We start from the raw sequence: 16,861 nt of genomic DNA on the forward strand, positions 1-16,861 counted from the left end.
CCGAGGTGACGCCTGCGCGCTGGGAACTAGGGAGGGCGGGGCCAGAGTGCGCCTGCGCGATTGGGAGCGGCGCCCAGGGCGCGCCTGCGCGTTTGGGAGCGGCTCCGAAGCGATGGGCGGGGGGGGGCGTGACGTAAGCAGGGGGCGGGGGGGGCGGGGCCGAGGCCGAGGGAGGCCGGCGCTCGGGGAGAGGCGAGGAGGAGGAGGGAAGCAGGCAAGGAAATAAGTGAGGAAAAGGAGGAAGGGAGGGAAAACTGGGAAGGGGAGGGAGGGAGGTCGGTGCTCCGGGGGCCGCCTCTGGCTTGGAGCCCTGCAGACCATCGTCGTGCACCGCCGAGCTCCGCCGTGCACCACCGAGCTCCCCCGTGCACCGCCGAGCTCCGCCGTGCACCGCCGAGCTCCCCCGTGCACCGCCGAGCTCCGCCGAGCTCCCCCGTGCACCGCCGAGCTCCCCCGTGCACCGCCGAGCTCCGCCGAGCAGGACCAGCAGCAGCGGGAGGAGGAGGAAGAGGATCTGCCCCCGGTAGCCCGGGCGACGACGAGGGCGGCGGCGTCGGAAGATGGTGTTGCTGAGAGTGTCGATCCTGCTGTTCTCCTGGGCTGCCGGACTGGGAGGTGAGCGCCGTCGCCGCCGCCCGGGAGGGACCCAGGAGGGCCCGGACGCCTCCCCCCGACCCCCATTGTCCCCCGACGCGCGGGAGGTGGAGCGCCCGCCGTGTGCGCTGCACTGCCCCAAACGCTCGGGGGAGCACAAAAGGACGGTGGGCAGACACCTGGACCACCCCCGGCCGGCTCTCGGTTTAGGGGTGGGGGGCGTTTATTTTGCTGCGAAGAAATAAAAGAGGGATCTGGATTTATCAGGTCGATAAAGGGGGCAAAGCCAAGTGCAGGGGCGCCGGGGGAGGGAAAAGAGGAATTGGGGGGCGGGGGGCATCCGGCGGACATCTCTTCCCCCGAGCTCGGCGGTCCGGTCCTGCCCGGTCCGGGGGTGCCCGTGAGCATTGTTCGGGCCCGGCCCGGGGCCAGCGGGACCCTCCCCCACCCCACCCCCAAAGGGCCCAAGTTGCAGAGTCGCCAGCAGCGCTCCCAGGTCCTGCCTGGTTGGGGGTTGGGGGTCTTGCATCTGCAGGGGTGGGGGCCTGGGGGTCGTGGGCCTCGGGGGTTGGTTGCCCGGGGGCCTGGATCTATGGGGGTTGGGGGTCTGGGGTCGTGCATCTGCGGGGATGTGGGCCTGGGGGTCTGGATCTATGGGACTGGGGGCTGGGGGTCGTGGATCCATGGGACTGGGGCCTGGGGGTCGTGGATCTATGGGTCTGGGAGTTTGGGGGTCGTGGATCTATGGGATTGGGGCTTGGGGGTTGCGGATCTATGGGGCTGGGAGTTTGGGGGTCGTGAATCTATGGGGCTGGGGGTCGTGGATCTATGGGACTGGGGCTTGGGGGTTGCGGATCTATGGGGCTGGGAGTTTGGGGGTCGTGAATCTATGGGGCTGGGGGTCGTGGATCTATGGGACTGGGGCATGGGGGTTGTGGATCTATGGGTCTGGGGGTTTGGGGGTCGTGGATCTATGGGTCTGGGGCTTTGGGGGTCGTGGATCTATGGGACTGGGGCCTGGGGGTTGTGGATCTATGGGACTGGGGCCTGGGGGTTGTGGATCTTTGGGACTGAGGCCTGGGGGTTGTGGATCTATGGGGCTGGGGGTCTAGGGGTCATGGATCTATGGGGCTGGAGCATGGGGGCCTAGGGTCTTGTAACTGTAAGGTTGGGGGCCTGGGGGTCGTGGAGCTGGGGGGATGTGGGCCTGGGGGTCGTGGAGCTGGGGGGCTGGGGGTTGTGGACCTGTGGGGCCTGGGGCTTGTGGCGTGGTGGAACTGTGGGGCTGGGGGTCGTGCATCTGGGGGGCTGGGGACCTGGAGGTCGTGGATCAATGGGGCTGGAGACCCGGGGGCTTGCGGGGCCTGGAGCTTGTGGAACTATGGGCCCGGAGGTCGTGGGTCTGGGGGCCCGCGTTTTGGACTTGTGATGAGGCCCAGGCCCTGGGGGTCGTGCATCTGTGGAGTTGGGGGCTGGGGGCCTGCATTTGGGATTTGGGATGGGGGTCGTGGGGCTGGGGACCTGGGAGCCTGGCTTTTGGACTTGTGATGGGGCTGAGCACCTGGGGGTCGTGCATCTGTGGAGTTGGTGGCCTTGGAGGCTGGGGACCTGGGGATTTTGTGTCAGTGGGGTCCTGGGTGTCTGTGAGACCTTGCTCTTAATTTGGCCGGGCGGGATGGTGGTTTATGGCCCACCACCCGCAGTGGGGTAGGAAGTGGCCTCTGATGGGGCTGCAGGTCACACTAGGGTCGTGGGTCCTTTCTCCCCTCCAAACCTCTCCTCCCCACCCCCACTCTGAGCCCTCCTGATTTCTGCCCCCCAGTACCCAAAGGGAGGCACGTTCAAAGTCTTGTTTCCGAGGTCTTTCCCTCCTTGCAATAACAATGCTTTAGTACCGAGCCCTGTGTTGTACTCGCTCAAGCGCTTAGTACGGTGCTCTGTGCGTAATAAACGCTCAATAAATATCATTGAAGATGATCTTGGAAACTGGTTGTGGCAGGCACCTAGTTTACCAACTCATCCGTTGTGCTCTGCCAGGCACCCACTACAGTGCCCAGCACGCTGTAAGTGCTCAATAAATACCCCTGATGGGTTGATCAATCTGGCCTAGAAGTGACTACATATTTAGAAAACTAGGGGGGATAGAGTTTTCCCAAATGCCAAGGTTGCAAAGCAGCTAATCGTCTTTTGTACCTAAGTGCAGCTTGGAACGGGACCTCTAAAACATCTTTCCAGGTTTTGTGTTAAGGAGCTGCTTCTATTGCCGGTTTTTCAGTAGGGTGAGGCCGAGACACTTGATTTTAGCGTGGCCTTCGCTATGTAGGCTTGCTATAAATCATTTAAAACCTTCATCGATTGGTATGATCTTTCGTATTTTTAGAATCTCTGGCTTCCTCTGCGAAACAAACTCAGGAGGATTTGGTGGTTTCAAATAAATGTTTTCTTTCGGATTGTCCCAAGGAAAAGTTTTAGACCTCGTTGGGGATTAGAAGGCTCCAAACAAGTTCTCTGTGTTCCAGGAAAAGAAATTCACATTGTTGCAGAGATTCATCACTGGAAGTGCTGTTAGTCATGCATCCTTCCACTCGCTTCCTCTCCCTCCCCCCACCAAAGAAAAAAATCCCGAATTTTGGGGGTTTTTGAGGATTTCTCGCATGTGAAACTCCTTGGCTAGCTTTCAGATGGAATATCAGAGAAGGGAGCCAACTATCCTCATAATTCAGGAAAATAAAGGGCGTTTAGTTAAATGTTCCAAGTAATCGCCCCAGGCGGTGTTTTGGGGTGTACTTTTTTTTTTTTCTTGAATCACCGGGGTAATTGCTTCAATTCTCTGCCTGGCTTTGGTGACTGAGGTGTGAAAGGAACCGAGCCAAACAAGTGGCTTCAGTGATCCAAAATGTGTTGGTTTATCTTGCTTAGACCTGTCCGTGACGCTTGCATTAGGACATTAAATAGATTTTTTTCCCCCCCACGGGTTGAGTGTGGCCGGGCGGAGGGTGAAGACTTTGTTGTTCAACTGTTGAGTCTGACAATGTTGTTCTAAATCTAGGTTAAGAAGTCGATAGTTATTTTGAAACGGGTCATTTTAGAATTATAACATCCTAAGTAGCATGGCCTAGTGGAAATAGCAGGGGCCTGGGAGACAGAAGACCTGGGTTGTAATCTCAGCTCTGTTACTTGCTTGCAGTGTGAGTTTGTCTCTCCTTAGTTTTCTCATTTTTAAATGGGGACGCGTTCTCCCCCTTACTTAGATTGTGAGCCCCATTTGGGTCCCATCTGATTATCTTCTACCCCAATGTTGGGCACCTAATAAGAACTTACCAAATACCACCGTTGTTATTTATTACCTGTGACTTTTGGCCTCTGGTCTGGGTGATGGATTTGTGAAGCCAAGCGAGGCCATTCACTTTTCACCCTGCTTAGGGTGTAAACTTCCCCCTAGGTTGGAAGCTCCTCGAAGGGAGGAATTGTATCCCTCTGGAGTCTTGTGGATTCCCCCAAGGTCCCAGAACAACAGCGCTCTCTGTTCTCAGCAGGGACCTCGATGCTGTTGACGCTCAGGAACAGTTGTGGGAATTAAACGCGAAGCTCGTTGAAGCAGCTGGATGCTACGGGACATCTAAGGTCCTCAGCCAAGGCCCTATCTCTTTGAAAAAAATGAAAACAGATATGGTAGATAAGGGGGCAAACCTAGAGTTTGGATCAGAAATTATAGTTTTGATAAAATCAGCTGGGGAAATCCAAGCCTTCACCAGAAGATCAAAAACGAATGAGAAGTTGGGTTAAAAATGAGTCCATCGTAACCTGAAGTTGTTTTTGATGGTGGCCCGTATCCCTGGGTGTTGTGATTTTAAGACGCGTTTGATTTTTCTCTCTGGGTTTTGTTTTTAACCGGCACATTTTTCTACAGGTATTTAGACTGGATGTGTTTTTCTCAGTGAACATATCAGTTTAGTCCTCGCTTCTGTTTCGCTCTAAGCTGGTTTCCAGTTAATAGGTCTGCGACAAATATTAATTGCTAATCTTATGGAAAATGATCTAAATTCTGAAGTGAGGGCACTCCTGTTTGGTGAGGAGAATACTCAGAGATATTGGATTGATTATACTGAAGTGGAGTCGATATCTTTAAGTATCTGAGATGTACTAAGTAGAGATTTTGCGGGGGAAATATATGAGCAGAAACGTGCTAGGATTTTCCAGGTAATGAAATAATGACCTGTAATTCCACCTAATGAAGCAGTGTGGCCTAGCCATGGGCCTGGGTGTCAGAGGATCTGGGTTCTAATTTCGGCTCTACCACATGTAAGCCTGTCAATGGGCAGGGATTGTCTCTATCTGTTGCCAAATTGTACATACCAAGCACTTAGTAAGCGCTCAGTAAATGCTGTTGAATGAAATACTACTAAATGAATGTGTGACCTTGGTCAAGTCACTTTACTCCTCTGCCTCAGATACCTCATTTGTAAAATGGGGATTAGGATTGTGAGCTCCATGGGGGACAGGGACTCTGTCCAACCTGATTACCTTGTAGCTACCCTAGAGCTTAGAACAGTGCTTGGCACATAGTGTTTAACAAAGCACGCTATTAATGAAAATTTACAATGCCGTCAACTTGATTCTGAAGAAAATTTTCCCACTTTGGTAAAAAGTTTCTTGCTCTTTGTTAAGGAGGATGACCTGTTCATGCCCAAAGAAGGCAGTGAGATTTAGGAATAATCAGTTCATCGTATTTATTGAGCACTTACTGTGTGCAGAACACTGCACTAACTGCTTGGGAGAGTCAAATACCAATGGGCAGGGATCGTCTCTATCTGTTGCCGAATTGTACATTCCAAGTGCTTAGTACAGTGCTCTGCACATAGTAAGCGCTCAATAAATACTATTGAATGAATGAATGAACAGAGTTCATAGACATGTTCCCTGCCCACAGTGAGCTTACAGTTTAGAGGGGATAGCAATAATAATAATGGCATTTGTTAAACGCTTACTATGTGCCAAGCACTGCTCTAAGCGCTGAGAGGGATACAGGGTGATCAGATTGTCCCACGTGGGGCTCACAGTCTTCATCCCCATTTTACAGATGAAGTAACTGAGGCCCAGAGAAGTGAAGTGACTTGCCCAAAGTCACACAGCTGCCAAGCGGCAGAGCCGGGATTCAAACCCATGACCTCTGACTCCCATGCCCGGGCTCTTTCCACTGAGTCACGCTATTTGGAAGGTACTCTGGAACCCTCCCTTCAGACAAAGATTAACCCTAACCGGTGAAAGGTGGTTATTTTGGTGTTTTAGAATCTCCTAACTTCTAACGTCCTCCAAGCGCTTATTCTGTCCCACCTGATTTGCTGCTTCAGCCTCCTCGCTGACCTCCCTGCCTCCTGTCTCTCCCCAACTCCAGTCCACACTTCACTCTGCTCACTGAATCGTTTTTCTTTTTTTTTTAAAAAAAAGTGAATCCACATGCCCCCATTCATCAGGAACCTCCAGTGGTTGCCCATCCACCTCCGCATCAAACAAGAAACTCCTCACCGTCGGTTTTTAAAGCACGCAATCAGCTCGCCCCCCTGCTACCTCATCTCACTACTTTCCTACTCCATCGCAGCCCGCACGCTTCGCTCTCTGACGCCAACCTTACTCACCCGTCTTATCTGGCCAGGAACTCCCTCCCACTCCGTGGCTGATAGACCACCCTCCTCCCCACCTTCGAACCCCTGTTAAAATCACAACTCCGAGAGGCTTTCCCTGACTAAGCCCTTCTTTCCTGTACTCCTTCTTCCTTCTGCACTGCCTGGGCAGTTGGATTTACGCCCTTGAAGCACTTGATAATAGTAGTAATAATAATTGTGGTATTTGATAAGCACTTACTATGTACAGAGCACATAGTAGATACAGGGTAATCAGGTTGTCCCCCGTGAGGCTCACAGTTAATCCCCATTTTCCAGATGAGGTCACTGAGGCACAGAGAAGTGAAGTGACTTGCCCACAGTCACACAGCTGAGAGGGGGCGGATTCATTCGAACCCATGACCTCTGACTCCAAGCCCTGAGCCACGCTACTTCTCTTGATAGGCGCTCCATCCTCAGCCTCGCAGCATTTATGTTTGTGTCCCTAATTTGTTGTTGTGTCTGTCTCTCCCTTTGGGCGGTGAGGTCCTTGAGCGCAGGGAACATGTCTACCAAATTCTGTGGTACCGTAGTGCTTAGTACAGTGCTCTGCACACAGTAAGTGCTCAGGTACCATTGATTGATGTCCAACTGGGCCCTCTCAAGCAATCATGAGCCTCTAAAAGGTGCAAACACTGGACTGTCAGTCTGTGGGATTCATCAAATACTTCGATTGTAACAGGGCACTGTTCTAAATGCGTGAGAGACTACAAGAGTGTAAATCAACAATCCTTGCCCTTCAGGAGTTTACAGTCTAGTTTGTGAGACAGGTGTTTAAATAAATTACAGGTAGGGGAAACAACAGAGTATGAGGATAAACATTTTGTTAAGCATTTACCGTATGCCAAGCATTACACAAAGATTTAAGGTGGATCTATCCATCAGAACGGTGTGGTCTTGTGGTTAGAACACGGGCCAGGAAGTCAGAAAGACCTGGTTCCTGATCCCGGCCCCATCACTCGTTTGCTGTGTGACCTTGACCAGTCACTTAACTTCTCTGTGCCTAGATTATAAGCTCTCTGAGGGCAGGGGTGCAGTCTACCAACTCTATTTTTAATCTTAAAATTCTTGCTTTAATCTTAAGCACTTACTAGGTGCCAGGCACCGTGCTAGGCATTGGGATAGATATAAGCTAATAAGGTTGGACACAATCCCTGTCCCACATTGGGATCACAGGCTTAATCTGCATTTTACAGAGAAACACAGAGAATCTCAGTGACTTGCCCGAGGTCTATTGTATTGTACTCTCCCAAGCACTTAGTACAGTGCTCTGCACACAGAATGTGCTCAATAAATATCATTGATTGGAGTTGGGAACCCCGATTGCAGCCTCAAGGAGTTTACAATCCAGTGGGGATGGCAGACAGTTAAATAAATTACAGATGGAGGAAGAAACGGAAGGGTAGCACAGGAAAGGTGTCTACTAACTCTGTTGTCTTGTACTCCCCACAGCCCACCCCCAGCGCTTACTACAGTGCTCTGCACACAGTACGGCGTCAGTCAATAATCACTGATCGATAAAAGGATAGATTTGTAAGTGCTCTGGGCATTGGGGTGAGAATCAAAGCACTTAGGGCTTATTTACTTTTAGTCAAAGGTAATAAGAGTGGAATTGTTTTGTACTGAAGTGAACAGCAAAATCACGGGGGTGACTTCTTCGATGCTGTATTTCAGGGCCCCCATCCATTTTTCTACTAAAATTGTATTTTCATATGTGTGATAACCCAGTTTGAAGATGATCATTTAACGTTCACATTTTTTTTCTTCGTTGCGAAACATTCATCAGGTGCTTATTATAACAAAGTATTGTGTGAAGGGCTGGGGAAAATGTAGGGAAATTAGATTCTCATTCTCGCTGCGGAAGACAGACATCTAGAGGAGTATCATCTGCCCCAATAGAATTCAATATGGTAATAGTTAAAGTTAAGCATTTCAAAAAGGTTCATGGCAGCAAAAGTTTTCAGTTGCATATTATTGCTTGGCTGAGGGTGGGATATGAAGCAGCGTAGCATGGGATTGAGCAGGAGCATGGGAGTCTGAAGGTCCTGGGTTCTAGTGCCTGCTCCACCACTTGTCTGCTGTGTGACCTTAGGTAAGTCACTTCACTTCTCTGTGCCTCAGTTACCTCGTCTGTAAAATGGCGATGAAGACTTCGAGCCCAGTGCGGGACAGGGACTGTGTCCAACCCTATTGCTTGTATTCACCCCAGCCCTTAGTAAAGTGCCTGGCACATAGTAAGTGCTTAACAAATACTATTATTATTATTATTGTTATGGGAGCCTCAGTTCTTGGATTTAGGACTTGGGTTCACTTGGACCATCCAGTTGACAGCTCCCAACACAGAATTGCACAAACCTTTGGGATGGTCCATTGGAGAGAGCCCTCTAGACTGCAGTCTCATTGTGGGCAGGGAATGTCTCTGTTCTATTGTACTCTCCCAAGCGTTTAGTACAGTGCTCTGCACACAGTAAGTTCTCAGTAAATATGATCAACCGAGCAACTAGAGCCCGGGCCTGGGAGTCAGAGGACCTGGGTCCTAGCCCTGGCTTTGCCATTTGCCTACTGTGTAACCATGGGCAAGTCACATCACTTCCCTTGGCCTCTTACCTCATTTGGAAATAGGGGATTCATAATAATAATAATAATGTTCGTATTTGTTAAGCGCTTACTATGTGCAGAGCACTGTTCTAAGCGCTGGGGGAGATACAGGGTAATCAGGTTGTCCCACATGAGGCTCACAGTTAATCCCCATTTTCCAGATGAGGTAACCGAGGCATAGAGAAGTGAAGTGACTTGCCCACAGTCACACAGCTGCCAAGTGGCAGAGCCAGGATTCGAACCCATGATCTCTGCCTCCGAAGCCTGGGCTCTTTCCACTGAGCCACGCTGCTTCTCATTAAGACCATGAGTCGAATGTGGGCCAAGGGCCATGTCCAACCTGATTAGTTTGACTCTACCCCAGCGCTCAGTACAGTGCCTGACCCATAATAAGCGCTTAACAAATACCATTTAAAAAACCCAACTCGGACCTGACAGAAGTAACACAATCATTTTGGATATCCTTTTCCCTCTAAAGGGCTCCAGCAGTTCAAATCGGAGAAATTCTTCCGGAAGAGCACGGGCCTGGGAGATCAGAAAGTCCTGGGTTTTAATCCCAGCTCTGCCACTCGTCTGTTGGGTGGCCTTGCGCAAGTCATTTCCCTTCTCTATGCTTGTTTACCTCATCTGTCAAATGGGGATCGGGACTGTGAACCCCATGGGGGACAGGGACTGTGTCCAACCCCATTTGCTTGCCTCCATCTTGGTGCTTAGTACAGTGTCTGACACATAGTGAGCGCTTAACAGATAGCACGGTTATTACTACCGTGACTAGCAAAAAATCTTGACAGCCTGTTATCCAGCCAAACTAACTTTCTGAGCTCAGCTTTATCTCCACCACTCACAGAGAACCACTCACTTTACGTACGTGGGTGTGCGGCTGCCTTCTTTTAACTCAGGCACACGTTCTCATCTGACATTTCCACTTTCTGTATAACTGTCGGGTTTTAATGTTTTGGTGGGGTTTTTTTTGTTTTTCTGTTTTTTAGTGGAGGGTGAGTTGACTGTTTCCCAGCAGCGACTGTGTTGCTATTGATGAAGTTGTCGAATGCAGCAAAATCTCCCGGGAGAAGAAAAGCATCGCTTAAACTGTTGTCAGTCTAAGATTTGTAAAATTCGGGTAGCCTCTTAGTAGTGTACTGAAGGACAGGAGTGATGGTGCTGTCTCCTTTCAAGATAACTACGCTTGGCAAGCCCTGGGTATGTTAGTCATTGATAAGCACCCGTATAAAGCCAGCGAATGTCACTTTTTATTGTTGTATTGTGCTTTCCCAAGTGCTTAGTACAGTGCTCTGCACACAGTAAGGGTTCAAGAAATATGATTGAATGAACAAATGAGAGCCAAGAGATAGAAGGCCAAAGAGCAACATGGCCTAGTGGCTAGAGCCCGGGCCTGGGAGTCAGAAGGTCGTGGGTTCTAATCCAGGTTCGCCACTTAATAATAATGTTGGTATTTGTTAAGCGCTTACTGTGTGCAGAGCACTGTTCTAAGTGCTGGGGTAGATACAGGGTAATCAGTTTGTCCCATGTGAGGCTCACAGTCTTATTCCCCATTTTACAGATGAGGTCACCGAGGCACAGAGAAGTGAAGTTACTTGCCCACAGTCATTCACTCAATAGTATTTATTGAGCGCTTACTATGTGCAGAGCACTGTACTAAGCGCTTGGAATGTACAAATCGGTAACAGTCACACAGCTGACAAGTGGCAGAGCCAGGATTCGAACCCATGACCTCTGACTCCCAAGCCCGGGCTCTTTCTACTGAGCCACTTGTCTTCGACTAGTCACTTCACTTCTTTGGTCCTCAGTTCCCTCATCTGTCAAATGGGGATCGAGACTGTGAGCCCCATGTGGGACAGGGACTGTGTCCAACTCAATTTGTTGGTATCCACCCAAGTTCTTAGTACAGTGCCTGGCACATAGTAAGCGCTTAACAAATACCATGATGATTATTACAAGCACCCAATAAATACCCGCAATTGATCACTCCCTGGCAGTTCTAGATCTCTGGCCTCCACAATTAATTCAGCTGTTTTTTTAATTGTACCTGAGATTCCCTGGCAACAATCTAAGGATCAAGGTCCACCTGAGGCCCTCTGGGGATACCCTTTTCCCCCCCTCACACTGGGCACGCATTGTGCCAGCCGTTGGGGAGAGGAGGAAATAGCAGTAATTCTCTCCTCCTGCCTCTCCCTCACTGGTTCTCCAGGTGCCTATGGGTAGATGAAAGACACAGTGTGAACTGCACTATAATTTTCCTCTTGCTTTAGAAATCCTAGCAGCTGGTAGCATGAAACATTCATGATATTTTAGCACTTCTGTCTCCTCTCCCTCCTCATATGTCTCCCTTCCCATCCTTCTCTAGGACACACCTTCTCTTCCTCCCTCTCCGAATCAAATCTCTTCTCCTCTTATTTGCTCTGGATCTCCTCTTTTCGTCCTCTCTGCCTCTTTCCCAAAGCAGGCAGACACCGGATGAGCTAGGGGATGAAGCAGCGTCGGCCTACTGGAAAGAGCCCAGGCCTGGGAGTCAGAGGCCCTGGGTTCTAATCCCAGCTCCGCCACTTACCTGCTGTGTGACCTTAGACAAGCCACTTTACCTGTCCGGGCCTCAGTGCCCTCATCTGCAAAATGGGGATTCGTTACCTGCTCTCCTCCTCCTTAGACCGTGAGCCCTAGTTGGGATCTGATTGCCTTGTATTCATTCAGGCGTATTTATTGAGTGCTTACTCTGTGCAGAGTACTGTACTAAGCGCTTGGAAAGTACAGTTCAGCAATAGAGACAGTCCTTGCCCACATCGGGTTTACAGTCTCTGCTCCGGTGCTTAGCACAATGCTTGGCACACAGTAAGCACTGGAATACCACAAGTTGTTAAGATGATGAGGACCTGCCTTAGCTGGTCTCCTGATCATTTCCGGCTTTTCTGCTGGTGGGGACCAATGAGGTGGGAAAGTTTTCCTGGCCAAAAGGTGGCTCTATCCTTTCAGTCCGGGCTTCACCTGCCTGCAGATTCCATTTCACTTCCTCGTACAGAAATAATAGTAATTATGGTATTTGTTAAGCACTTACTACGTGCCAGGCACTGTACTAAGCGCTGGGGTGGATACAAGCAAATTGGGTTGGACTCAGTCCCTGTCCCACGTGGGGCTCACAGTCTCAGTCTCCATATTACAGATGAGGTAACTGAGGCCCAGAGAAGTGAAGCGACCTGCCCAGGGTCACACAGCAGACACGTGGCGGGGCTGGGATTAGAACCCATGACCTTCTCACTCCCAGGCCCAAGATCAATCCATTAGGCCATGCTGCTTCTCTCCCAAGCCCTTAGAACAGTGCTCTGCACATAAGTAAGCATTCAGTAAATACCATCGGTTGTTTGATAATAATAATGTTGGTATTTGTTAAGCGCTTACTATGTGCAGAGCACTGTTATCAGCGCTGGGGTAGATACAGGGTAATCGGGTTGTCCCACGTGAGGCTCACAGTTAATCCCCATTTTACAGATGAGGTAACTGAGGCACAGAGAAGTGAAGTGACTTGCCCACAGTCCCACAGCTGACAAGTGGCAGAGCCAGGAGTCGAACTCATGACCTCTGACTCCGAAGCCCGGGCTCTTTCCACTGAGCCACGCTGCTTCCCATTGATTGATTGATTGCTCGATCCCCATTGTACAGATGAGGAAACTGAGGCCCGAGATCACATGGTAGGCCATCAGTAGATCTGGGATCACAGCCCCCACTTACTGACTGCCCAGTTCAGACCTCTGGGTGCTTTGCTCTTAGTTGTTGCTCAGTGAATACTATTGATTGATGGAATTTTTGTTCCTCTCCACCCTCCTTGTTTAGAAGGGATGGGACGGGCCCCCTTTTGTATTCCCTACCCAGAGTTTAGCACGGAGCTTATCCATCAATCAGCGGTATTTATTGGGTGCTTACTGTGTTCAAAGCACTGTACTAAGCACTTGGGAGAGTGTGTCATAACAGAGTTGGCGAACGGACTCCCAGCCCACAAGGAGCTAAGAGTCTAGAGGTGGGGCCAATAATGGTATTTATAAAACGCTTACTGTGTGCCAGTCACTGTACTAAGCGCTGGGGTAGATAAAAGCTAATCAGAATGGACACAGTCCCTGTCCTACATGGGACTCCCATTCTTAATCCCCATTTTACAGATGAGGGAACTGAGTCACAGAGAAGTACGACTGAATTGAATGAATAAAGACACATTACCTTTATGGTAGAATCGCGTATCAAGAGAATTTATGTATGATGAGCTCATTGTGGTCAGGGAATATTAATCCCAGCTCTGTCACTTTGCTGTGTGGCCTTGGGCAAGTCACTTCACTTCTCTGGGCCTCAGTTCCCTCATCTGTAAAAAGGGGATTAAAACTGTGAGCCCCACGTGGGACAGCCTGATTACCTTGTCTCTGCCCCAGTGCTTGGCACATAGAGCTTAACAAATACCATCATCCTCGTCATGTCTATAGTACACTCTCCCAAACGCTTAGTTCAGTGCTCTGCACACTGCAAGCGCTCAGTAAATGCCATTGATTTGATTTCCAGCCCCCTGCCTTGAACAACAAAAGAGACTCCCTTAAGAGCACATTGCCCGTAGCCATGCAAAGGAAAGCAGGTTTTGATCTGAGATGAGGAGCTTTGGGGCTGTTCTGTGTTTAACAAAAGCCTCAGTTAACTGTTAATTAACGAGCAGAACAGCCAAGGATTAAGCGGGGAACTTTGGGGGGCAGGAAGGAAGGGGAGGGAGGAGAGAGTTTGAGGCCTCGGTTTGATTGAGGGGTGGGATCCCCTGCTAGACTAAACAGGAAGGGGATCAAAACTTTCCTGTTTTTAACTATCACTAGGAGGTAAAACCAAAAACAGAGGAACCCAAGTATATCTCATTCCCGGCGGTTATTTATATTAACCTCTGCCTCCCCTTCTAGACTGTAAGCTCATCGTGGGTGGGTAACATGACTAACAACTCTGTTGCGTGGTACTCTCCCAAGTGCTCAGTAAAGGAAGTGACTTGTCCAAGGTCACGCAGCAGGCAAGTGGCTGAGCTGGGATTTGACCCAGGACCTCTGGCTCCCAGGCCTTGGCTTTATTCCACTAGGCCATCAAAGTGTTCAAGGGGCACCCAGCCAGATGCATATAGAACTCAGAGGACAGGGCAGAGAGGGGAAATAAGTGTTTAGTCAGGGAAGGCCTCTTGGAGGAAGTGTGATTTTTATTTTTTAAGGAGGGTTTTGAAGGAGGGAGTTGGGAAGATGGGAGTTATTATTACTACAGGACTCTACCAGGCACTGGCTCTGTCTGTTGCCGAATTGTACTTTCCAAGTGCTTAGTACAGTGCTCTTTACACAGTAAGCGCTCAATAAATATGATTGAATGAGTGAATGAATGAGAGGGTTACTGAAACACCCGGCATCCAGGAGCCTGGGGATTGGATGTTCCTAGGGAGGAAAAAACAAATCTTTCTTCTGATTAAATTACCAGGGGCCTAATATTTTGTCGTTTCCCCCTCCCCCAGCTCCTACCCAACCCCCGCAACAGCTGGCAATGATCAATCAAGCTATAGTATTTATAGTATGATATCAAACCAGGCCTAACGTGACAGTGATGGGTAGGTCAAAACCCGGGACAGGTCAGGCTTGAAATTTTCAGGCAAGGAAGAAGGATAAACCCTCTCTCAAAGACATCCAAACAGTAAAAAGATATTTAAAAAAGTACATGTATCTAATTTTGTGTGCTCCAGAACTGGAGCGGGGTGAACCCCTTGATCTTGGGAATTTTGTGCTATGGATTGAAAGCACACGTTTAGTATCCTGGGAAACGGTGTTTGTAAATTCAATATGAAATGAAAGGAGTCAGAATTTTTTAAGGATTCTTCGTTCATGGGTGCTCTTGTAATTTGTGCTCTTGTGCTCACGTTTCAAACTATAAAGAGCTGGCAACGGATTTCCTTGAGACATTTTGTCTTTCAGGTTTCAACTCTGGGTAGATAGTTTCTGTGGAAAAATATTTTGGGGGTTATGTGGGCATGGTTTTTTAATGGAAGTGCTTTTAAAGGAAGGGTCCTCATGGATTGTTATTATTCAGGTTTGCACACTTCTAACTCTGCAGAGGGTGGGTTGCTTATTTACAGTCATTTCTTATTCCCTTTGATCATGGGGCTCACAGTCTGAGTAGGAAGGGGAACAGGTATTGAATCCCCATTTTGCAGGTGAGGAAACTGAGGTGCAGAGAAATGAAGTGACTTGCCCAGGGTCACACAGCAGACATGATGGAGTCAGGATTGTAGCCCAGGACCTCCCAGGCCTGGACTCCTTCCGCAAGGCCTCGCTACTTCCCGGGAACACTGGTTCCCAGTTCCGGAACATTATCCTGAAGGTTCTATGGTCAGGATTTCTACTTTCACATGAGGAAAACCCATTTTCAACCAAAATGGGGGTCTTTTAGGCCTTTTAGTGCGAAAGCAAAGTTTCAAAATCATAAAAACAATGCTCCTTTTTTTCTTCCTCAACTCTGGCTATTAATGGTATTAAGCTTGCTGAGGTAAATACAGGGTAAACAGATTAGACAGGCCCCTGTCCCACCGAGACCTCACAGTTTAAGTGATTAGATCTGAAAACCTAATTGTGAATAAAAGGGAACCTTGGAAGGGATAGCAACATTTTACAGCATACAGTATGTATATGTATATACATATATATATATGCACACATATATATATACAGATATATGTATCTCTATATGTATATATGTATCTATATATATGCATATACATATATGTAGGTTATTGAATTGCCCAGACACTGTGAAGCACAATTGATTGGTATTTGTTCATTCATTATCATTTTTATTAAGCATTTACTATGTGCAGAGCCTGTATTAACCGCTTGGAAGAGTACAGTACAGCAGTAAACAAGCACATTCCCTGCCCACATCGAGCTTACAGTCTAGGGGGACTAAGCCCTGGGGAGACTACAATAGATTTTCCTTGCCCACAAGGAGCTTACAGTTTAACAGGGGAGACATGTAATTTTTTATAGATAAAGTGATTAGTGTATTTAGGTAAAAATATGCAAAGTGCAGTTAATCATTGGAATTTTATAGAGCACTGTACTTAGTACATAACACAGTACACTTGCTTAGGAGAGTAAAGTAAGCGCTTAATAAATACGATTAGTTAATAATAAAATGGAGTAAGTACCCACAATCCCTGTCCTCAAGCAGTTGGCGGTCTTATAAGGGAAAAAGACTTTATGTTTAATTAGAGAGAGGAGAAGCGACAGAGAATTAAGGGTATGCAGTGTGCGCTGTGAGGTGAGAATAGGCTCAAGTTATAGGTGGTGTGGTACGAAGGGAAAGTGCAGACAAATAAATCAGGGAAGGCTACTTAGAGGAGAAGATATTTCAGTGGGACCTTGAAGATGGGGAGAATGATCTGTTGTGAATGCCAGAGTGCTGAGATGATAGTTGGAAGGATGTAATTAGGGGAGGAAGAAAGTTAACCTAGGCCAACTTCCTGGAAGAGGTAACATTTCAGAAGGCCCAGAAGGTGGGGGGAGGGGAGAGCTGGTGTTTACCAACTCTGTTGTACTCTCCCAAGCACTCGGCACACAATAAGTGCTCAATAAGTGCCTTTGATGATGAAGATGAGAGTTGGGAGTTGGTGGGAGTTTGAGGCAGGAGGAAGAGTGTGAAGCCAGGGGTTGGGGAAGGCAGAATCGGAAGCAAGGCACAGTGAGAAGGTGAACCTGGGAGAAGCAGAGAGGGCAAGCTCAGGTGCAGGAGGAGAAAATGTGGAAACGGAGAGTGAGTTGTCGGCATGCCTTGAATCCAACCGTGAGGCATTTTGGTTTGTTGTGGAGAAGAGTGGATAACCCCTGAAGGCTTTGGGAAGAACATTTTAAAAGACAATCCGAGCGACTGGTTGAGGAAGGCGTAGATTGGAGCGATGGATAGGAGGTGGAGAGCCAGTGAGGATGCAGCTACAGTTGTCTAGCATGGGC

The 16,861-nt window shown here is 48.9% G+C and overlaps 1 protein-coding gene across 1 annotated transcript in view; it reads left to right on the top strand.

The window, feature by feature from the left end:
- Positions 1 to 234: 234 nt before the first annotated feature.
- The window catches only part of ADAM10 (ADAM metallopeptidase domain 10), a 122,396-nt gene continuing 105,769 nt past the window's right edge, over positions 235 to 16,861 (top strand). The window contains exon 1 of the mRNA XM_029070428.2: positions 235 to 615. Coding sequence (XP_028926261.1) covers positions 561 to 615 — 55 coding nt within the window. The 5' untranslated portion in view covers positions 235 to 560. The remainder of the gene's footprint in view (positions 616 to 16,861) is intronic.

The sequence above is a fragment of the Ornithorhynchus anatinus genome, chromosome 8 (assembly GCF_004115215.2).
Source record: "Ornithorhynchus anatinus isolate Pmale09 chromosome 8, mOrnAna1.pri.v4, whole genome shotgun sequence".
NCBI lineage: Eukaryota > Metazoa > Chordata > Mammalia > Monotremata > Ornithorhynchidae > Ornithorhynchus > Ornithorhynchus anatinus.